The 24,030-nt window shown below is 35.8% G+C and overlaps 1 protein-coding gene across 8 annotated transcripts in view; it reads right to left on the bottom strand.

Annotated features, from left to right (window-relative positions):
• Positions 1-658: 658 nt before the first annotated feature.
• The window catches only part of CCDC18 (coiled-coil domain containing 18), a 115,751-nt gene continuing 92,379 nt past the window's right edge, over positions 659-24,030 (bottom strand). For 3 of the 8 annotated variants that reach the window (XM_068540329.1, XM_068540328.1, XM_068540330.1), the window contains one exon: positions 13,778-14,374. In XM_068540329.1, the coding sequence (XP_068396430.1) occupies positions 13,778-14,374 (597 nt within the window). Of the gene's footprint in view, positions 758-6,015; positions 6,082-9,823; positions 9,909-11,289; positions 11,310-13,777; positions 14,375-24,030 lie in introns of those variants that run through there. The other 5 variants (XM_068540334.1, XM_068540331.1, XM_068540333.1 and 2 more) reach the window with 5 other exon arrangements.

Raw genomic sequence — 24,030 nt, 5'->3', positions numbered from 1 at the left:
CTAGATTTCTTGCAGGCACATGAGAAGGGAGGGGAAATGAAACAGAAGCAGCTAGTTTAATGAACTCTTTCAAGAATCTGGGCCATGTAAGTGCATGACAAGATGGGTAGCTAGACTGAGGATGTGGGATTGAGGATAAGGTTTTTCTTTTTTAGGTTAGGTGAGACTTGGATATGTTTAATGTTGATGAGAAAAAGCTAGTGCACAGGAAAAGACTGACAATAGAGATGAGACGAGATAACTGATGAAGGAAAGTCCCTGAGAATACAGAAAGGGATCCAAAATACAGGTAAACAGATTACCTAGAGGGAAACCTAGACTTCACTCAGATGACAAAGAGTGCAGATTAAGTTTGTAAATGTAGGAGCAGGAAATTGTAGGAATTCTCTTCTGATGGCTGCCATTCATTCTTTGAAGCAGGAGGTAAAGTCACCTGCTAAATATGTATCTGTGTGTGGGTGTCATGACAGACTTAAGAGAAGTAGTTAAGATTTGATCCAAGTGGAGATAAAGATTAATACAAAGAATTTTTAGGCAATGGTGTAAAATTAGGGTAAGGTTAAGCTACTTTACAAAGAGATCCTCAAAATTCAGTTGCTTAAAAAGACAGAATTTTATTTCTCTCTCATGTAATAGTCCAAGGAAAGTGCTCCAGGTCACATAGGCATGCAGGTTCTTTCTATATTGTTTTTCTGCCATCTCCTATGGTGTTTTCCTCATCTATATGATTGAAGTTGGGTTGCAGGCAATTCCAGCTCTAGAGAAAGGAAAAGAACTTGGAGGAGCATGTACGTAATATTTTAATGCCCACACCTGAAGTTTTACACATTTCTGCTTGTAGTCTTCTGGTGAGAACTTAGTCACTGGAGAGGCTGGGAAATACAGTGCCTGGCCACTGGCCCAGCTAAAACTCTGTAATTATAGAAAAAGGAAAAGAACTGATTTCGGTGAAAAATTAGTAGTCTTCACCACAGCACGGCTGTATGCTTTTCTCAATATATAACAACTTAAATATAGGGGAAAAAAAGGATAGATAATGAATTCAGTAAAGCTTTTCCGTGTAACCAAAGAACTAACAATTTCAGGATAATGGCAAGGGAGTGATTTGAAGAGACAGACCATCATAATATCTAGGTTGAATAAGAAAATGAATAATAACTGCAGGTAACAGTTAGCATTCACTGTTCACTTACTATGTGCCAGGTAGTATTCTAAGTGCTCTAAGTGTATTTGACTTGTTTAATACTCATAACAACCATTTAAGGTATGTGCTGTTATTCTACTTTATAATTAAGGAAACAAAGGCACATAGAGATTAAATAATTTGCCCAAAGTGACACAGTAAATTGGTGGCAAAGTCAGGCTCTGAACTGGTTCAGAAGTAATCTGGTCTAAAGCCCACACTCTTGACCTCATCATTATACTGCCTCAATGATAGCGGTTATTGTCTATTGAGTATTTACTCTTTTCAGGTAGTATACTAGTATTTCATGTGCATTATCTAATTTTATCTTCACCATAAGCTGCTGAGGTAGCTACTGTTTCTATTTTACATTTAAGGAGACTAAAGTTCAGTTATTCAATAACTAGCTCCACGTCATGTGCTTATAATAAAAGTGAAGAAACAATGATCAAATCCAGATCTATATTATCTCAAAGCCCATTTCTTCTTTCTAAATATCTAAATATTATTAATATAGAATTTATGAACAGTGAAATTCAGCTATTGTAAGCACATAAGTCAATGAGTTTTGTCAAACGTACATACCTATGTAGCAAACAACCTAATCAGGATAGAACATTTCTATCATCTCAGAAAGTTTCCTCCTGTCCCTCTTCTTTTTTTTTTTAAAGATCGTTATTTAAATTTTATTTATTTATTTATTTGTTTGTTTGTTTGTTTGGCTGCTTTGGGTCTTCGTTGCTGTGCGCGGGCTTTCTCTAGTTGCGGTGAGCGGGGGCTATTCTTCGTTGCGATGCGCGGGCTTCTCATTCCGGTGGCTTCTTTTGCTGCGGAGCACAGGCTCTAGGTGTGTGGGCTTCAGTAGTTGTGGCACATGGCCTCAGTAGTTGTGTCTCATGGGCTCTAGAGCGCAGGCTCAGTAGTTGTGGCGCAAAGGCTTAGTTGCTCCGCGGCATGTGGGATCTTCCCAGACCAGGGATCGAACCAGGGTCCCATACATTGGCAGGCGGATTCTTAACCACTGTGCCACCAGGGAAGTCCCCCCTGTCCCTTTTCTATTCAATTCCCCACCCTTGAGAGACAAGCACTGTTTTGATTTCTATTATATATCAGTTTTGTTTGTTCTTAAAATTCATATAAATGGAGTCATATAGTATTTAGTTTTATGTATAGCTTTTTTCATTCAGTATATTTTTGATAGGTATCCATTTATTCTGTATAACAGTTTATTCTTTTTATAGTACTTAACTGTGAATGTATCAAGTTGCCTATTCATTCTTATACTCATGGACATTTGAGTTTTTCTAGTTTTTGGCTATAAATGAGAAATGGTACTACGAACATTAATGTACAAGTCTTTTGGTATATGTATATTTTCATTTCTTTTGGCTAAATATCTAGGAGTGGTATTGCTGGATCATATAATAGCTCTATGTAGAAATTAAAAGGAACTGCCAAAGAATTTTCCAAAGTGATTCTAGATGTTCCACATCATTTGGTGTTACCAGTTATTTTAATATTAGCTATTCTTTTTTTTGTTTGTTAATATTAGCTATTCTCATGGGTAGCCTATTGTGGTTTTATTTTTATTTTCTTAATGACTAAAGATGTTGAACACTTTTAAATGTGCACATGACCACTCACATATGTTATTCTGTGAAGTATCTGTTTAAGTCTTTTACCCTTTTTTTTGTTTTTTGGCCATGCTGTGCAGCATGCGGGATCTTAGTTCCCCAACCAGGGATTGAACCCAGGCCCCCTTCATTGGGAGCATGGAGTCTTAACCACTGGACAGCCAGGGAAGTCCCCTTACCTATTTTTAAATTGGGATTTAAAATTTTCTTTTAATTTATAGTGAGTTTTTTACAAATTTTGAATGCAAGTTTTCTGTCTCATATATTTATAGCTCTCTCTCTGTAGTATGTGTTTTCATTTTCTTAATGCTGAGAGATTTAAGAGAAGCTTTTCATTTTGATCAAGTCACTCATTAACTTTTATAACTAGTGCTCTTTGGGTCCTAAGAAATCTCTACATACTCCAAAGTCATGAAGTTATTCTCCTATGTTTCTTCTAGAATCTTTAAAGTTTTAGATTTTACATTTAGGTCTATAATCCACCCTGACTTAATTTTAAAATATAACATGAGGTAGAAATGAGATTATTTTTTTCCCCCTTAAGTTTCTCCAACAGTTCCATCATTATTTGTTGAGGGCTTTCCTTTCAACATTGAATTACTTTGGTGCCTTGCTGAAAATCAGTTAAATATATACCTTTACATATTATATATATATATAAATATATATTAAATCATATAAATATATAAATACATAATCTGTTATGTTCCACTGATATATTTTTGAACTCTTTTTAGTTCTATTGAATTGTAACTTCCTAATAATTCTTGAAATCAGGTAGTATAGTGTAAGTCCTCCAACTTTGTTCTTTTTCAAGATTATTTGTCTCCTCTAGGTCCTTGACATTTCCAGTTAACTGTTAGAATCAGCTTGTCAAAGTCTTTAAAAAAATCTATTGGAATTTTGTTTGGGTCTGCATTGAATCTATACATCAATTTGAGATAGAACTGACATCTTAGCAATATTGAACATCATTAATGTGGTATATATTCTCTTTCTCTTTAAATCTTTGTCTTGGCAGTGTTTTGAACTTTTTAATATACAGGTCTTCATGTCTTATATTAAATTTTTTCCTAGGTACTTTATGTTGCTTATTGTTGATATGAAAAAGGTTTTAGTGATTTGAATAGAAGATCAAACCAGTCACAACATTCCCTTAAGCCAAAGCATAATCAAGGCCCTAATTCTCCTCAATTTGGTGGAGGCTGAGAGGTGAGGAAGCTACAGAAGAAAAGTTTGAAGCTAGCAGAGGCTGGTTCATGAGGTTTAAGGAAAGACACCATCTCCCAACATCAAAGTACAAGGTGAAGCAGCAAGCGCTGATGTAGAAGCTGCAAGTTATCCCGAAGATCTACCTAAGATAAATAATGAAGGTGGCTACACTAAACAATAGACTTTAAGCACAGACTAAACAGCCTTCTATTGGAAGAAGATGCCATCAGGACTTTCATAGCTAGAGAGGAGAAGTCAATACCTGGTTTCAAAGCTTCAAAGACAGGCTGACTTTCTTGTCAGGGGCTAACGCAGCTGTGACTTGAAGTTGAAGCCAATGCTCATTTACCATTCTGAAAATCCTACGGCACTTAAGAATTATGCTAAATCTACTCTGCCTGCACTCTGTAAATGCAACAATAAATCCTGGATGACAGTACATCTGTCTACAACATGGCTTACTGAATATTTGAATCCCACTGTTGAGACCTACTGCTCAGAAAAAAAGATTCCTTTCAAAATATTACTGCTCATTTACAACACACCTGGTCACCAAGAGCTTGGATGGAGATGTACAATGAGATTAATGTTGCCTTCATGCCTGCTTAACACAACGTCCATTCTGCAGCCCATGGATCAAGGAGCAATTTCCACTTTCAAGTGTTATTATTTGAGAAATAAATTTTGTAAGGCTATAGCTGCCATAGTGAGTGATTCCTCTGATTGATCTGCGCAAAGTAAACTGAAAACCTGCTGGAAAGGATTCACCATGCTAAATACCATTAAGAACATTTGTGATTCATGGGAGGGCAAAATACTAACACTCATAAGAATTTGGAAGAAGTTAATCCCAAACCTCCTGGATGACTTGGAGGGGTTTAAGACTTTAGTGGAGGAAGCAGCAAGAGAACTAGAATCAGAAGTGGAGCCTGAAGTTTTGACTGAATTGTCACAATCTCATGATAAAACTTGAATGAATGAGGGGTTACTTCTTATGCATGAGCAGAGAGAGTAGTTCCTTGGGATGGAATCTACTCCTCGTGAAGATGTTGTAAAGACTGCTGAAGTGACAACAAAGGATTTAGAATATTATATAAACTTAGGTGATAAAGCAGGATTTGAGAGGATTGACTCCAATTCTGAAAGAAGTCCTACCGTGGGTAAAAGGCTGTCAAACAGCACTGCATGCTACAGGAAATTGTTTGTTAAAGGAAGGGTCCATCTGTGTGGCAATCTTCATTGTTGTCTTATGTTAAGAAATTGCCACAGACACCCCAGCCTCAGCCACTACCAAGACAGAGGAAAGATCCTCCACCAGAAAAAAAGATAATGAATGCTGAAGGCTCAGATAACGGTTAGTATTTGTTAGCAACATTTTAAAATTAAGGCATGTACATTGATTTTTTTTTAGACATAATGCTACACAGACTAACATACATAGTTATGTAAACATAACTTTGATTATGCTTGATTTGTTTACTGTGCTATTCACTTTTTTGCAGTGGTCTGGAACTGCACTAGCAATAAAGCATTTTAAAATTAAGGCATGTACAAGACTGTCATGTGGATTAAATGAGTTAACAAATATAAAATGCCTAAAATAGTGCTTGATAAATGGTAAACATTCAACAAAAGCTAGCCATTATTAATACAATTATGAACCTGTGGCAGAATGAGCTCTAAATTCATATTACTTGTTTTAAAAATAAAGTATCACTAGAAAAATAAGCAAATAATATGGTAGACTGAATGTACTTATTATGCATTTTAACAATGATTTCTACATAAAAAATAAAGAAAAGGAAAGTAGCAAGTTTAAACCAAAACAATAAATAAAGTGAATTAATTTTCACAAAAAGTATAAGTAAGCTTTAGAAGAAAGAACTTTCTTTAAAAATCTGAAAATGTATTCAAAATATAAAATTTATTCAAAAGCAATAAAATAACAGTTTCTATGAAGTATGAACTCTATATAATAAGTAAACACAGCACAGTACCAAAAATTCCATTTTTCATCACATCAACGTCTTCTTTTAATTACAAATTTTCTCCCTGGAATAATGCAAATTAATAGATTATTATTTGAAATATTGATTTAGCATTAAAAGTCCACTATAATAATGAGGGGCATAATTTAAAGCAAGAGTGGAAAATATTTAGTCAGTTGAAAAACATGAAACAGAATGTCAATAATGGACCACATCGATAGAAAAAGCAAATAAATCTGGTTGGGGGATTAGGAGGGAGTGCAAAATTAAATTAAATTGATTTTAAAAACAAAAACAGGTGACAATAAGATATTTAGACATCGGTGTCACTTTATGGTTCAACTGAAGGCACAGTAAGAAAGATAGATGAAGGGCTACATGAAAAAAGTCAATGAAAAAGAGAGAAGAGAGAAAAAAACAGAGCAGGAAAGGAAAAAGACAAGAGAGAAATGTTGCACAAAGAAGTAGCACAACATACAGAAGTAGAAAAATAGAGGGAAAAGTCTCAGGAGATTCTAAAACTATAGGTCAAATATTCTTGTCATATCTTGGTCTTTGCTTGGGCCAGGAATTTGAAAATATTATCATGTCTCTAGGTATTTACTTGTACTCCTACTTCATCTTGTTTTTTTGTTTTCTACTTTTGTTACCCAATCACTGATTTTATCAATTCTCATTTTTCATCTTGTTGCACGGTATACAGGACCATATTTTGTAAACTACTTTTCTTTTTGAAAATAAGAGGGATAAATAATACTCCTTTCAACTTCCTAATAAACTGTGAATTAGCTAATTAATTCACAACACTTCTACTCCTCTAATCTAAAACAGGAGTTCTTAACTCGCAGTCTGTGAACTCCTTGAAACTGTGTTCAAAATTGTGTGCATGTGTAACTTTTTGTGAGTTTTGACGCTTTTGTCGGAGTCTGAAAGCAAAATACTACTGTGGTAGAGGCTTTATTGTGAATGGAATTGCCAACATAGTTAACCATTAAGAAAATCAGTATTGGGGCTGATCTTCTTGTTCCAAGAAAGGAAGCTAACACTTATTTAACATTTCTCACATACCAATTTCTATGTTCTTTCTGCTGCACCAGTGGACTTTAAGATTGCACTCTTTGGAGCAGGGCTAATGGACGTCCTAAGCACAGTCCAATAGTGATGGCCCCAGCCCTTCCATTGCTTAAAATAAAGAGCTTTATTTTACACCTTTACACATATTAACTGATGAGTTAAATGCTATCAGGACTCAGCCCGCTGGTTTTTACTCTCTACAGAAGTGAAACTCACACCATGAATTGGAAACAAATGTAAATATCTGACAACACCTTCAAACCAAACTTTAAAACTTTAGTCATTCACCATACTAAAGAAAGATTTTTTTAACAGTGTAGATTAAATTGGAATATGGCGGATAAAGACAATAACAAAAAAGTCTACTATAGTCAAGTGTGGCAGTGAAAGGGTTAAAGGCATGATAGCTAGTGCAAAAAACTCTGTGGTGCTCCCCTTCTCTTGGTGCCCTAAGCTTCTGCTTATTTTCCTTAAAAGTTAATCCAAGGCTGCTCTGTAGTTTTTGCATGAGCAGCCATGAAAGAGGTGAGCAAGTAATTGGGTAAAGCTCAGACACAATTCACCCTCAATCAGATAAACTATCTTTGTATCTGATTGACATATTTGTGTTTCTTTATAACATTTCATTTAAACAAGTCTCCTTGGCTTTTTAAAAGAGCTTAAAAAGTCTGCTTTTAAATCAGAGACCAACCCAATGTCTACTTTAGTGATGGGTGAAACAAGCTGAGGACAAGAAATAGCTTGTACATCAAGGTTCTACACCCCAATTTAAAATACTTCATGTCAAATTTTACAAAGTGGTACACAGTTATTAATGCAATGCACATGTAAATGACCATGAAGGTAGTTAAAGAGTAAAACCATAGCAAGTCAAAGTTTCTTTCAATAGTAGCTGTCCTAGCTCTGAATTTTCTTACTTTCCATTAGAAAAAAACAGTGAAATTAGAAAAGAAAAAAAATGGAGGCCCTACAGAAAAAAGCATTGAGAAGACATCTTCAGCCACCTTTTCCTCAAGATTAGGTATAATCAGTAAGTAATGACCATTAGAAAATTGAAAAAAACCCACAGATGAGCATTTATCAAGCATCAGTCCTAGCACAGGTTCCAAAGGACACCGAATATAGTTCTCAGCAAACAAAAGAGCCAGTCCTTTCTGTCCAAGACAAAATTAAGCCAACACAGAGGCTCATGAGTTATAAGAGTCCCAAGTGAGCTTCAAGTCATGATGAGTATTGACAGTGAAACCGAGCAGGACCCTGTGGGTCTCCTGGGCAGAGAAGCCTTTCTGTGGTCCCCGTTTATTGTTTGTAGAAAATAGGCTTCAGCCTCCATGACCTTCCCTGAATTCCAACGGGCAGGTTCAAACTGTTGCTAATCAGGGAAGGGAGGGGACACAGAGACAGACAAGGGAGGAACAGTCCAAAAACAATAGCGCAGCCTTGGGGCAGGGTCCTGGTCCTGCCTCAAGGGATACACATAACAATATCTTTGAGCTCTTCTGCAGAACTAAATCTCTCAACAAATGGAAGATGTTAACTACTTGATGAAGCATTCTTCATTCCAGAGAGAAAGTCACAGTTTGATAACCTCGAGAACCACAGAAGCTCATCAGGAAACCACCTGAGGACAGATGAAAGGAATACAGGCCCTGCACATACCCTAATCCTTATCAGCAACCCCGCCCTTGAACCACTGCTATAAAATTCCTCACCAAACTCCCTGGGTTTTGAGGCTACGAGCCTCCTGTATCCCCCTTTGCCTGGCAAAGCAATAAAGCTATTCTTTTCTACTTCACCCAAAACTGTGTCTCTGAAATTCAGTACGGCACCAGTGCACAGAGGCCAAGTTTTTGGCATTAACAGTGGTTAGTGCATTTAAAACTCAGCAGAGTATCACTAGTGTTAAAAAACAAAATTCAGGGGCTTCCCTGGTGGCGCAGTGGTTGAGAATCTGCCTGCTAATGCAGGGGACACGGGTTCGAGCCCTGGTCTGGGAAGATTCCACATGCCACGGAGCGACTAGGCCCGTGAGCCACAATTACTGAGCCTGCGCGTCTGGAGCCTGTGCTCCGCAACAAGAAAGGCCACGATAGTGAGAGGCCCACGCACCGCGATGAAGAGTGGCCCCCACTTGCCGCAACTAGAGAAAGCCCTCGCACAGAAACGAAGACCCAACACAGCCATAAATAAATAATTAAAAAAAAACAAAAAAACAAAAAAAAACCCAAAATTCAACCAAGTATATTTGAAGATCTAATTGGCTTTATGAATAATGCATGAATCAGATAGCATTTCATTTAGTAAACAGAGAGATGCTCAGAGTGTTAGGGGAAACAATGACTGAAACTGCTGCCCTAGCCAGGGACCACAGTAACCACTTGCATGAATTACCTTAAACAGGAGGTCCTGGGAATGCAGAATTAACAAGCTACCACCAACTGGAGTAATTCAGGGAAGGTCAAAAGGAGAGAGGAGACACCAGTCCATATGTCCTACCACCCTCTCAGAATTCTCCTCGCTGGAATCCATCTTGGCTGAGTGATGCGTGTGCCATCAGGAAGGACCCTGAGTCAAAATGATTGGCCAGAGACAACCTGGAAACTAATCCCATCACCATAAAACCCGAGACTGAAAGCCAGTGGCAGAGCAGTCCTCCTGGGTTCCCTTACCCTCTTGCTCTCCACCCAGGTGCCCCTTCCCAATAAAGTCTCTTGCTTTGTCAGCACGTGTGTCTCCTCGGACAATTCATTTCTCAGTGTTAGACAAGAGTCCACTCTCAGGCCCTGGAAGGGGTCCCCCTTCCTGCAACAAAAGGAGCTGTACAATATGGAAGGCATTAATAGGCAGAATCTGGGCAGGATAAGACAGTTATTAGCAAAAGAAAAGAAAGGATTGTTTCAGTCAAGGTCACCTTTCTTTGGGGGAAGGGTGGCCGGGGTCTTATCAGGCAGATTACCTCGATAATGCTGATCAGAAAATTCCAATGATTGACTTAAAATTCCATTCCTAGGAGAGGCTGCAATTAGGTCTTGGTTTGCTGTCCTAGGGGCAAGTGACTCCACTTCATGCTCCACTTTTTTTTTTTTTTAACACTAGCAATAAATAAAACTATATGTGTACAGAATTTAACTTCGGCTAGATTTTCTTAAGAACTGACTAAAGTATTTTGCACTGAGTTTCCATGATAATAGAATAGGTAAATTGATTTGAAATATTCAAATCCATCTATCTTTCCCAATGACCTTTAGAGTGAGAAATATTCTGTCAGTTGTGTAGTAATTTTAAGTCCCACAACCTTAATCTCTAATTGACTAAGTAGTTGCAAGACCAAACTATATAATTAGACAGTACTGAAGAAAATATAAGTACAATTATGTAAATAGTATTATCAATAGTGGTTAAGAACAGAGACTCAGCTTCCTCATCTATGTAGTGAGAATAATAATAGTAGCCACTAAAATAGAAGATTTGGTATTATTAGGATAATAATAGTACCTATCACAAGGTTGTTAATAAAGATTAAATGAGTTAATCTATGTAAAGCATTTAGAATAGTAAATCTAAAATCTATCACAAATTTATCCTATATAAATTCTATTTTACCAAAAATAAGACTCTTGTATATCCATGACTGTAAGGGCCATTGGAATATAGCAGAGGTTCTTAAAAGGAGCAGTACTCTCCCTTAGGGAACATTCTGGAAATCTGTAAGAGTACTTGTTGGTTGTCACTATGATGGGGAAAAAGGGACATCCTGTTGCTGGCACAGAATAGACAGGGACAAAAGACACCAGATGTCTTTTGGTTTGCATGGCAGTTCTACACAACAAAACTATCTCCTTGGCAATCCTACTAGACCTCCCTAGTTCATTTATATTTTCCCACTCTACAGGATAACTGTTTCATATACCTCCCCTCTTCTTAAACCTCTAATACCTTACCCTGCCTTAGCTGATAACCCTGCTTCTTAATTCACTAAGAAAACAAAGGCAATTAATAATGGAATTCCTCCCCTCCCACCATGTGTTTCTTCCACTCCATGTATTTCTGTACTCTTATATTTGCCTTCCTTCCCAGTACAGTGGATAAACTGCCCCTTCTTTTATTCAAGGCCAATTCTACTTCTCTTCTGGATCCCGTCTCCTTCAGCCTACCTTAAGGATTTTACTCCTTCCACTCTGTCTTGCATTATCAGTTTCCTTGTCTACTGGATCATTCCTACCAACATACAAAAAGCTGTTTTATCTCTTATCCTAAAAAACAAAATAAAAAACTCTCCCTTGATATAACATTCCCCTCATTTCTCTGCTCTACTGTATATCAAGAGTTGTTTATTCTTGGTGTTTCCATTTCTTCTCCTCCCATTCTTTGCTGATTCCACTCTAATCAGGCTTTTATCCTCACTATTACTCTGAAGCCATTCTTAAAAATGTCATTAAGAGCTTCCACATTACCAAATATGATATCAATTATCAATCCTCACTTTATTTAGCAACATTTGACACAGTTGATCTCACCCTCCTTCTTGAAGCATATTTTTACTTGGCTTATGGAATATTATTATACTCTCCTATTTTTCTCCTATCTCACTGTTTACTTCTCAGTTAGCTTTAATTTAAATTATCAATACTCACATGCTAAAAGTAATTTAGCCTTACTAAATTAGGCTTAGTTTTTGGACTTCTTTTTTTTCAACCTCCACTAATTTCCTTGATTTAATCCATCATTATGGCTATAACTACTATCTATATGCTGATGATATCCAAATTTATAATTTGTCTCATAAACGCAACAATTTGTCATCTTCACCTGGACATCTAATGGAACTCTCAAATTTATTATATCTAAAATCAAACCCTTGATTCTCTCCATGCCTCCAAATCTGCTCATCTCCTAGTATTCTTCATCTCAGTAAATGCTCAGTTACTCTGGCTAAACTCTTTGGAGTCTTTCATGACTTCTATGTCACTCAAAACCTATATCAAACACTGTTGGCTCTACCTTCAAAATATATCCAGAAATTGAACCATTTTTAACACCTTCACATCTATCCTCCTGCCTATCCAAAATCATATCCTGCCTGGATTTTTACAAGTAGCCTCCTATATGGCCTCTGTTCTTGTCCCTTTATCATCCATTCTTCATAAAGCAATCAGAGTGATCCTTTAAAAACATAAATCAGATCATGTCACTTTCTTAAGCATAATCCTCCAATGTCTTCCCATCACACTTCAAAAGGAGCTACAAGATCACTATGGCACCCCCACCTCCACTACCCTACTCTTGGCATTATCTCTTATCTCATTTCCTCCCTCTTATTTACACCAAATCATCCATACACTTCCTAGCAGTTTTTTGAACATACCAGGCATGCTACCACCTCAGGACGTTAGCACCTGTTCCCGTTCCTCCAATGCTCTTCCTTCAGATACTGAGGTAGTTTAATTCCTTACTTCCTACAGGACTCTGATCAAACGTCATCTTCTCATGAGACCTTCCCTGATCACCAGATCTAAAACAGTATACCTGAGTCACATCATATCCTCTTACCAGCTTTTCTTCATGACACTTATTTCCACCTGGCATTAGAGTATATGTTTATTTACTTGTTTATTGATGATTTCCCCACTAAAATGTAAGCTCTGTTTAGACAGGGTCTTGATCATTTTTGTTTTGTTTATTTCTATAATCCCAGTGCCTGGTATATAGTAGATGCTCAATAAATCCTAACTGAATTAAATGGCTAAAAAAATGATATACAGTAAACACAACTGTAGTTTTAAAGGCTAGATGAAAACTAATTTTATCAGGCTTCACAGAAGTTTGCCTTGTTTATTTTACCATCTTACTTGTTTGCTATACACTTGAAATTTCATAATGTGTAAATTTTGTTTTTACCAATACCACTATATTTCTAGTCTTCTGCTTATAAATAATAAATTAAACTTTTTCTTTTTTTTTGGCTGCGCCACGTGACTTGCATAATCTCAGTTCCCCAACCAGGGACTGAACCTGGGCCATGGCAGTGAAAGCCCGGAATCCTAACCACTAGGCTACCAGGGAACTCCCCAAATTAAGCTCTTTTTAATGTAAGGAAGGATGTGGAGAAATGAACAGAAGCTCCAACAGTCTTTGTCTTGGATCCATTCTAAAAACACTTTTTAAACTTTTTAGGCCACCAAACATATTTTGATATGTTTGAAATGAGACAAATGGGCATTTGAAAAAAGCTGAAATTACCTGGAAGAGATTCTTTATTTCTCTGTGCAAACTATAGATTAACTGCTTATAAACAATGTCGAGTGTCTGTAAGGTATGTGTAGCAGGGACAAAGTTGCCTCTTCAGTATGATATGCTCAGGAATAATGGAAGCAGAAAAATCATGTGAATGAGATATTCTGAGCCACTATGGAAATCTATGACCAAAACAAAGGCTACCTTAATAATCTTTACTAGAATGGTTTCCAGGAAGTCTAGGAACACAACTAATTTCAGAACTCCAAAAAACTCTGGAGTTCAAAATACTTTTCCAATATGAGGTAGAATTGTCTTCAGTCAAATATAGAGATTATATTTAATCAAATATATAGGCTATTTTAACAAAAGTTAATTTTCAAAGCTAAATTTTCAACTCTACTTATCTGGGGTAAAAGCATTCTAAACTCACAATGAAGTTTTTCATACTTTCAATATTTGTGTACATCACCTAATGGCATGAGTGCTTCATTTAAACGTATGGGTTTCTTTCCTACAGAAAATAAAATGATACTAATTGGAGACAAATTATTATAACTTCTAATGTATAAAATACATACCTGAGTTGAACCAGCACCTGTTTGCATAGAAGACTTTTTTAATAGTCTCACTTCTTTGTTTATATATCTTAGCATTCCACTAAGAGTACTGAAGTCATTATTCTCAGAACTATCATCTTCTAGGTCATATGGGAGAGGTTTAAATGAGTCTGACTGGGTATAAGTCAGATCCTTCTGGCTTTCTTCTAATGTTGAAGGTTGTTCCAATTGCATTTTTTTTAAGTCCTGCAGTAATTCTTCAGAAAGATCTTCATCACTACGAGTTCTGAAACTAAGGTCACTGGCACTAATAGAGCGACGTAGTTTTCTACACTTGAAGAAAGCTGTGTGAGAATGCTTAGCAAATTTTGAATCTTGAATATCAGGCGCAATTTCTACTGGAGATGTAAATGGGGCTGGTAGAAACTTGATGTCTTCTGCCCTTTCATGTCCAGAAATTTTGGCTTGCAATCTGGTTAATTCTGATTCCTGTAGAAAAATTGGTACATAGTAGGTGCTGATTACATATTTCTTAAATGAATGAATTACTTAGAAAATCAGACTCTTAGAAGTCATCTAAGTTAAACTTCATCCTAGTACAGAAATTCTTTTTATAACAACTCTTGAGTTTTCCAAGCTCTGTTAAAACCCTTCATTTTGGGACAATTATCTATATTCACTAGAAATATGTTTAAACTATACTAAGGAATTCCATTGAAAATTACATTTTCCTTAAAGAACTTTTTCTTTCTTAGTATTGATGACAATATAAATTTCTATTCAAGACTGAAATCTTACATCTAAAAAATTTTCTGCAAAAGTATAAAAAGGTATACAATCATTTGTTAATCTGACATACATACATACAAAAAACAATGCCCTGCAGATTTTTCTAATAGGAAATAAATGTCTATTAGCGACTCTGCTTTATATGTCATCATCACAAGAAACCTTTACTAGAAATTTTTCAAAGAAAAACCTTTAAATGATTAATAATATTTAATAAATTAATCCTTATTAAATAAACTTTTCATTTCTGTTTTTCCATGTCCTTCATTTGGGTCCTCTGACCCAACTTTGGGATCCTAAGAATAAGACTGCATACACTGAAAAGCGATAAAGCCAAAAAAAAAAAAAAGGGAAGACATTTTAATTTCAAAAGTTAAACATATGTAGTAGTTTCCTGTTCAAATACATTCTCCTTTTCTTACAGGTATCCATAAGATGCATATTTCTAAACCAGTCACTTTTAAACTGATAGTTTCTATTCTTTCTAAAAATACTGTGCTTATAAATAAAACTGTCATAACCACAGTGTGTGTGCACTGCAAAATGAAAGTTTAACATGCATTTTTCAGTCCTTTGATGTCTTTACAGTACTTTAATCTAGATAAACTTGATTTATAAGTGGCAGAAGTGCCAATTTTTTTTTAGTAAGTCCTGTATTCACATTTTTATAATCATAATTAATGAAGTAATTATAAAGTTGACACATATAAGGTCATGTGCAGTTCAAGTTTTTTTTAAACTTCTGTGTGTTATCTAGCCAAACTGAGAAATGTGGTGTCTCAGATAAGCAGGATTCCATTTAACTTACAGTTCAACACCTCACTTTTACAAAGAAATGTAGTATACTGAATATATTAAACATAATTCAACTTTTTCTTAAGACTCAGAGAAGTTCACTGTTGTGATCATTATTGTAGTGTGCAATAATACAGTGATGTCTTCAGGGCTTTCAGAAAATGGACTTAGCTTTGCTCTTACGTCCTCAAATACGAGGGTACTTGTTAGGGTACTAAAAGAAGTGAACTGAAAAGATCTGTTGCCTCAAACAGTGTTCTTCTCTTCGCCCTCACTTCTGTTTCTGTTCTCTGTCATTTACTGCTGCTCTCAATGAATTGCTTTCCATTATTTATAGTTACTTCTAATTGTTACATTTATGCCAGCTTCTGCTCTTCTATTAGCTTTTCTTCTTTCTTTCTCTCTTATCCTCCTTAACTTCTCTCCAATCTAGACTTTGGAGCCAGCTGTGGTTGACTTACTTTCTACTGTCAGAAAACAAAGAAATTCTACCTCTGTCTGGTATACTGGCTAATCATAGTACATGTTCTAAGATCTCTGTATGTATGGTTCATTTAAGAATTGCTGCTATTTTGACAATATTTTCACAACTTCCTAAGTATTTGAACTTAAAAACTTCTGAATAATTGATGAGTGCAATACAACTGTATTTATCTCATTGGTAATATCTAACAAGTGAGCAGACATAATTACTGTGACAAGGGATATACAATGCAGAATCTTCAAAATTTTTAGTCAATTTTTTGCAAGGAAGTTTTATAATTTTGTATAAATGTTGTAAATCCCCAGAACACTAACTATATTAATATTTTAGTAAAAGCATAGAGTGTTCAACTGAAACATAATTTTAGATTCTGTCTATTCAGCTTTCCTCTAGTACTGTGAATATAAAGTATTTTATAAGAGGAATTTAAGTGCTCAGGTTAATAATTACAAATATTTCTAAGGTATTAATTGACTGAGTTTTTTTGGTTTTCAATAACTTCCATTTTGCTATAAAATCATTTATTGCTTCAAAACTATCAGTGAGGTTGGTCTTTTTTTTAAGGTCTTAGCTGACAGTGTTAATCATACTTATTGGCAGTTTGAACTAATATTAAATTTTTTATCTCTATGCATCAATACTGAGATTAATTCAAATTCCAGAGTAAACTGTCATGATCAATAGGGGTGAATAAGTAGCAAGAGGTTATTTGAAAAATGACATATGTACTCAAAAACCAGTAAAAAAAATTTGTTAGCATAATCTTACACTTTCTACTTTATGATTTTTAGAGGAACTTGCCTGATTTCGAAAAATGCTCCTACTTTTTCTTTTTTATATATATCTTTATTGGAGTATAATTGCTTTACAATGTTGTGTTAGTTTCTGCTGTACAACAAAGTGAATCAGCTATATGCATACATATATCCCCTCCTTCTTGAACCTCCCTCCCACCCTCTCTATCCCACCCCTCTAGGTCGTCATAAAGCATCGAGCTGATCTCCCTGTGCTATGCAGCAGCTTCCCACTAATGCTCCTCCTTCTAAAGTACATCAAGTATAAAACCCTCTAAAGTAAACATTATGATTAAGTTGGTATTTGCACAAGTTCCAGGCCAAGATGGCGATACAGGCTCCTCTCATATCTCCTCCCACGCACAAAACACCAAATCTACAGCTACATAAGGAACAATTCCCTTCAAAAGAAACAAGCTGAGAAACATCTACACATTGGGTGGATAAAAAATTGCCCACACCAAAACTAGTAGGAAAGCTGAGACTCACTTTTGCCATAAACCCCACGTCAAGCGCAGGGCCATACAATGGGAGGGAACACCTGACTTCCAGGTTCTTCTTAAGAGCAAAGGGCTTGGATCCCACATCTAGTGCTCCAACTTTTAAGACTTCCACCTGAGTGATGGGCCCTCAAAACACTTAGCTGTGAAAGCCAACAGGGCTTGAGTCCGACACACAAGATTACAGCAAACAAAGAAGCAGTTCTTAACAGGCTTCCAAGGATGTACCATGGCTATCCCCTTACAACTCAGTACAGAAGGAGCAGTACGAGGGAACCCTGTAAGACTATCAGCAGAAACTGCAGGCCAGAAGGTAGTGGCATGATATATTCAAAGTGCTGAAAGAAAAAAACTGCCAACCGAGAACACTCTTCCTGGGACTTCTCTGGTGGTGCAGTGGTTAAGAATCCGCCTGCCAATGCAGGGGACATGGGTTTGATCCCTGGTCCGGGAAGATCTCACATGTCATGGAGCAACTAAGCCTGTGCACCACAACCACTGAGCCAGCGCTCTAGAGCCCACGTGCCGCAACTACTGAGCCTGTGTGCTGCAACTACTGAAGTCCGCGCACCTAGAGCCCATCTGCAACAAGAGAAGCCACCGCAATGAGAAGCCCCTGCTCGCTGCAACTAGAGAAAGCCCACGTGCAGCAACAAAGGCCCAACACAGCCTAAATAAATAAATTAATTAATTAAATAAAATACTCTTTGAGTTAAAAAAAAAAAGAATACTCTTCCTGGCAGTTGTCCTTCAGAATTGAAAGAGAGATAAAGCACTTTCCAGACAAGCAAAAGCTGAAAGAGTTCATCTCCACTAGACTAACCTTACAAGAAATGTTACAGGGACTTCTTCAAGCCGAAATAAAAGGACACTAATTATTAACAGAAAAACATGAAAATTTAAATCTCATTGATAGAAAGGGAACACTCTTGCACTGTTGGTGGGAATGTAAATTGATACAGCCACTATGGAGAACAGTATGGAGGTTCCTTAAAAAACTAAAAATAGAACTACCATACGACCCAGCAATCCCACTACTGGGCATATACCCTGAGAAAACCATAGTTCAAAAAGAGTCATGTACCAAAATGTTCATTGCAGCTCTATTTACAATAGCCAGGACATGGAAGCAACCTAAATGTCCATCGACAGATGAATGGATAAAGAAGATGTGGCACATATATACAATGGAATATTACTCAGCCATAAAAAGAAATGAAATGGAGGTATTTGTAATGAGGTGGATGGAGTTAGAGTCTGTCATACAGAGTGAAGTAAGTCAGAAAGAGAAAAACAAATACAGTATGCTAACACATATATACGGAATCTAAGGGAAAAAAAAAAAAAGCCATGAAGAACCTAGTGGCAAGACGGGAATAAAGACACAGACCTACTAGAGAATGGACTTGAGGATATGGGGAGGGGGTGGGGTGAGATGTGACAGGGTAAGAGAGTGTCATGGACATATATACACTACCAAATGTAAAATAGCTAGCTAGTGGGAAGCAGCCACATAGCACAGGGAGATCAGCTCGGTGCTTTGTGACCACCTAGAGGGGTGGGATGGGGAGGGTGGGAGGGAGGGAGATGCAAGAGGGAAGAGATATGGGAACATATTGTATGTGTATAACTGATTCACTTTGTTATAAAGCAGAAGCTAACACACCATTGTAAGGCAATTATACTTCAATAAAGATGTTTAAAAAAAAATAAATAAATAAATCTCATTGATAAAGGTAAATATATAGTTAAATTCATAATGCTCTAATGTTGTAATGGTGATAAGTAAATTACTTATAACTATAGTATGAAAGTTAAAAGACAAGAGTATTAAAAGTAACTATAACTACTATGATTTGTTAATGGGTACACTGATTAAAAGAAGTAAATTTTGACATCAAAAGCAAAATAAAGGGGGGACAGAGTAAAAATGTAAAGCTTTAGTATACATTCAAAGTTAAGTTCTTATCAACTTAAAATAGACTGTTATACATATGTTTTATGTAAGCCTCAAGAAAACTACAAAGCAAAACTTATCACAGAAACACAAAAGATAAAGGAAACTAAACAATCCATTACAGAAAATCATCAAATTATAAACGCAGAGAGCAACAGAAGAAGAAAGGAACGAAGGAATTAAAAACAGCCAGAGAACAATGAACAAAATGGCAAGAGTAGGTCCATACCTATCAATAATTAAATATAGATGGACTAGATTCTCTAATCAAATGACAGAGTGGTTTAATAAAAAAATAAGACCTAACTGTATACTGCCTAGAAAGAATCACTTCAGTTTTAAGGACACACATAGGCTGAAAGTGAAGGGATGTAAAAATATATTCCATGTAAATGGAAACCAAAAGAAAGCTGAGATAACTACACTTATTTAAAAAAAAAAAACAGACTTTAGGCCAAAAGTGTAACAAGAGACAAAGAGGTCATTATATAATGATAAAGGGGTCGGGTCAATCCAACAAAAGAATATAACATTTGTAAATATTTTGCACCTAAAAAACACAGGAGCACCTAAATATATAAAGCAAGTATTAACAGACAGCAACATATTAATGTAGGGGACTTCAATATCCCAGTTTCATCAATGGATAGATCATCTAGACAGAAAATCAATAAGAAAACATTGGACCTGAACTACAAGTTAGACCAAATGGACTTAACATTTACAGAACATTCCATCCAACACATGACAGGAGTATACATATTCTTCTCAAATGCATATGGAACATTCTCCAGGACAGATCATATGTTAGGTCACAAAACAAGTCTTAATACATTTAAGAAGATTAAAATCATATCAAGCATCTTCCAACTACAATGGTATAAAACTAGAAATTGATTATAAGAAGAAAACTGGAAAATTCACAATTACTTGAAGATTAAACAACATGATACATAACAACCAATGTGTCAAAGAATAAACCAACAGAGAAATCAAAAATTATCTTAAGACAAATTAAAATGGAAATATAATACACCAAAACTTATGGGACGCAGCAAAAGCAGATATAAGAGGGAAGTTTACAGCAATAAACGCCTACATTAAGAAACAAGAAAGACACCAAATAAAACAACCTAAATTTCTACCTTAGAAAATAAAAAAGGAAGAACAAACTAAGCCCAAAGTTAGTAGAAGGAAGGAAATAAATATCAGAGTGGAGATAAATTAAACAGAGACTAAAGAGACATAGAAAATATCAATGAAACTAAGAGTTGAATTTTTAAAAAGATAAACACAATAGACAAACCTTTAGCAAGGCTTAAGAAAAAAAGAGAGAGAACTTAAATAAATAAAATCAGAAATGAAAGAGGAAATGTTACAACTTGACACCAAAGAAATACTAAGGAACAAAAGGGACTACTATGAACAATTATACACTAACAAATTGGTCAGCAAAGAAAAAAATAGGTAAAATCCTAGGAACATACAACTCAAGACTGAATCATGAAGAAAATATAAAATGAGATCTCAATAGACCAATTACTAGTTAGGAGATTGAATCAGTAATAATAATAATTAAAAAAATCTCCCAACAACAGAAGTCCAGAACCAAATGGCTTTATTGGTGAATTCTAACAAACATTTAAGAATTAATACCAATCCTCCTCAAACTAGTCTAAAAAAAAGAGGAGGGAACATTTCCAAACTCATTTTACCAAGCCAGCATTACCCTGATACCAAAACCAGACAAGGATGCCACAAGAAAAGAAAATTACAGGCCAATATCACTGATGAACATAGACACAAAAATCTTCAAAAAATATTAGCAAACTGAATGGCCATCATCAAAAATCTACAAACAATAAATGCTGGAGACGGTGTGGAGAAAAGGGAACCCTCCTACACTGTTGGTGGGAATATAAATTGGTACAGCCACGATGGAGGTTCCTTAAAAAACTAAAAATAGAGCTACCATACGATTCAGCAATCCCACTCCTGGGCATATATCTGGAGGAAACCATAATTTGAAAGGATGCATCCACCCTGATGTTCATTGCAGCACTATTTACATCAGCCAGGACATGGAAGCAACCTAAATGTCCAACAACAGAGGAATGCATAAAGAAGATGTGGCACATATATACAATGGAATATTACTCAGCCACAAAAAGGAGCGAAATAATGCCATTTGCAGCGACATGGATGGACCTAGAGACTGTCATACGGAGTGAAGTAAGTCAGAAAGAGAAAGACAAATATCGTATAATATCACTTATATGTAGAATCTAGAAAATGGTACAGATGAACTTATTTGCAAAGCAGAAATAGAGTCGCAGATATAGAAAACAAACTTATGGTTACCAAGGGGCGAAGGTAGGCAGATGGGATGAATTGGAAGATTGGGATTGACATATATACACTACTATAAATAAAATAGATAACAAATGAGAACCTACCGTCTACCACAGGGAGCTCTACTCAGTGCTCTGTGGTGACCTAGATGGGAAGGGAATCTAAAAAAGAGTGTATGTATGTATATGTATAACTGATTCACTTTGCTGTACAGCAGAAACTAACACAACATTGTAAAGCAACTATACTCCAATATCACTTAATAAAAAAAAGAAAAAAAAGTATTTTAAAATAAATATTTTAAAAAAATATTAGCAAACTGAATTCAACAATACATTAAAAGAATCATATACCATGATCAAGTGGGATTAGGTCCAGGGACATAAGGATGGTTCAACATCTGCAAATCAATGAGATACCACATTAACAAAATGAAGGATAAAAGTCATATGATCATCTCAAAAGATGCAGAAAAAGCACCTGACAAAGTTCAATATCCATTCATGATGAAAATGCACAACAAGTGGTTATAGGGGGAATGTACCCCAACATAATAAAGGTCATATATGACAAACCAACAGTTAACATATTACTCAACAGTGAAAAACTGAAAGCATTCCTTTAAGATCAGGAACAAGACAAGGATGCCCACTCTCACCACTTCTATTCAATACAGAATTGGGAGTCCTAGCCAGAGAAATTAGGGGGAAAAAAAAGGAATAAAAGGAATCCAAACTGGAAAGGAAGAAGTAAAACTGTAACTGCTTATAAATGACATGATATTATATATAGAAAACCCTAAAGATGCCATCAAAAAACTGTTAGAACTAGTAAATGAATTCAGTAAACAGCAGGATACAAAATCAGTATATAAAAATCTGTTGTACTTCTATATATTAATAATGAATTATAAGAGAAATTAGTAAAATAATCCCATTTATAATTTCATCAAAAAGAATAAAATGCTTAGAAATACATTTATCCAAGGAGGTGAAAGACCTGTACACTGAAAACTGTAAGACACTGATGAAAGAAACCGAAGAAGATACAAATAAATGGAAAGATATTCTGTGCTCATGAACTGGAATAATTAATATTGTGAAAATGTCCTTACTATCCTAAGTGATCTACAGATTCAATTCAACCCCCATCAAAATTCCAATGGCATTTTTCACAGAAATAGAACAAGGTATCCTAAAATTTGTATGGAACCACAAAAGACCCCAAATAGCCAAAGCAATCTTGAAGAAGAACAAAGCTGGAAGCATCACGCTTCCTGATTTCAAACCAAGTTACAAAGCTATAGTATAGTACATATTAGCATAGAAATGGACACATAGATCAATGGAACAGAATAGACGGCCCAGAAATAAACCCATGCATGTAGAGCCAATTAATTTATGATGAAGGAGCTAAGAATACACAAAACAATGGAAAGAATAGTATCTTCAATGAATGGTGCTGGCAAAACTGGAGAGCCAGATGCAAAAGAATGAAACTGGACCCTGATCCTACACTATACACAAAAATCAACTCAAACTGGATTAAAAACTTAAATTTATGACCTGAAACCATAAAACTCTTAGAAGAAAAAACACGAGGTAAGCACCTTGATATCAGGCGTGGTGATGATTTTTTGGATTTGACACTAAAAGCAAAGGCAACAAAAGCAAAAATAAAAAAGAGGGACTATATAAACTAAAAAGCTTCTGCACAGCAATGGAAACCAATAAAATGAAAAGGCAACCTACAGAATGGGAAAAAATATTTGCAAATCATTTACTGATAAGGAGTTAATATCCAAAATACATAAAGAACTCATACAACTCAAAAGCAAAGAAATAATCTAATTAAAAAATGGGCAGAGGAACTGAATATACATTTTTTTCAAAGAAGATATACAAAGAGCCAATAGGTACATGAAAAGGTACTCAATATCACTAATCATCTGGGAAATGCAAATCAAAATCAAATGAGATATCACCTTATACTGTTAGAATGGCTATCATCAAAAAGACAAGAGAGGAGTGTTGGTAAGGGTGTGGGAAAAAGGGAGCCCTTGTGCACTGTGGGTGGGCATGTAAACTGGTACAGTCATTAAGGAAAACAGCACGGAGGTTCCCCCCAAAATTAAAAATAGAACTATCATTTGATCCAGCAATACCACTTCTGGGTATATATTCAAAGGGAATGAAAACAGGTTATCAGAGATATCTGTACTCCTATGTTCATTGCAGCATTATTCACAATAGCTCAGATAAGGAAAAAACCTAAGTGCCCATCAAGGGATGAATGGATAAAGAAGATGTGGTACTACCAAACGTAAAATAGCTAGCTAGTGGGAAGCAGCCGCATAGCACAGGGAGATCAGCTCGGTGATTTGTGACCACCTAGAGGGGTGGGATAGGGAGGGTGGGAGGGAGGCAGACACAAGAGAAAAGAGATATGGGGACATATGTATAACTGATTCACTT

This window comes from Eschrichtius robustus, chromosome 3 (assembly GCF_028021215.1).
Source record: "Eschrichtius robustus isolate mEscRob2 chromosome 3, mEscRob2.pri, whole genome shotgun sequence".
Taxonomy (NCBI): Eukaryota; Metazoa; Chordata; class Mammalia; order Artiodactyla; family Eschrichtiidae; genus Eschrichtius; species Eschrichtius robustus.
This window is presented reverse-complemented; position numbering and strand designations above follow the sequence as displayed.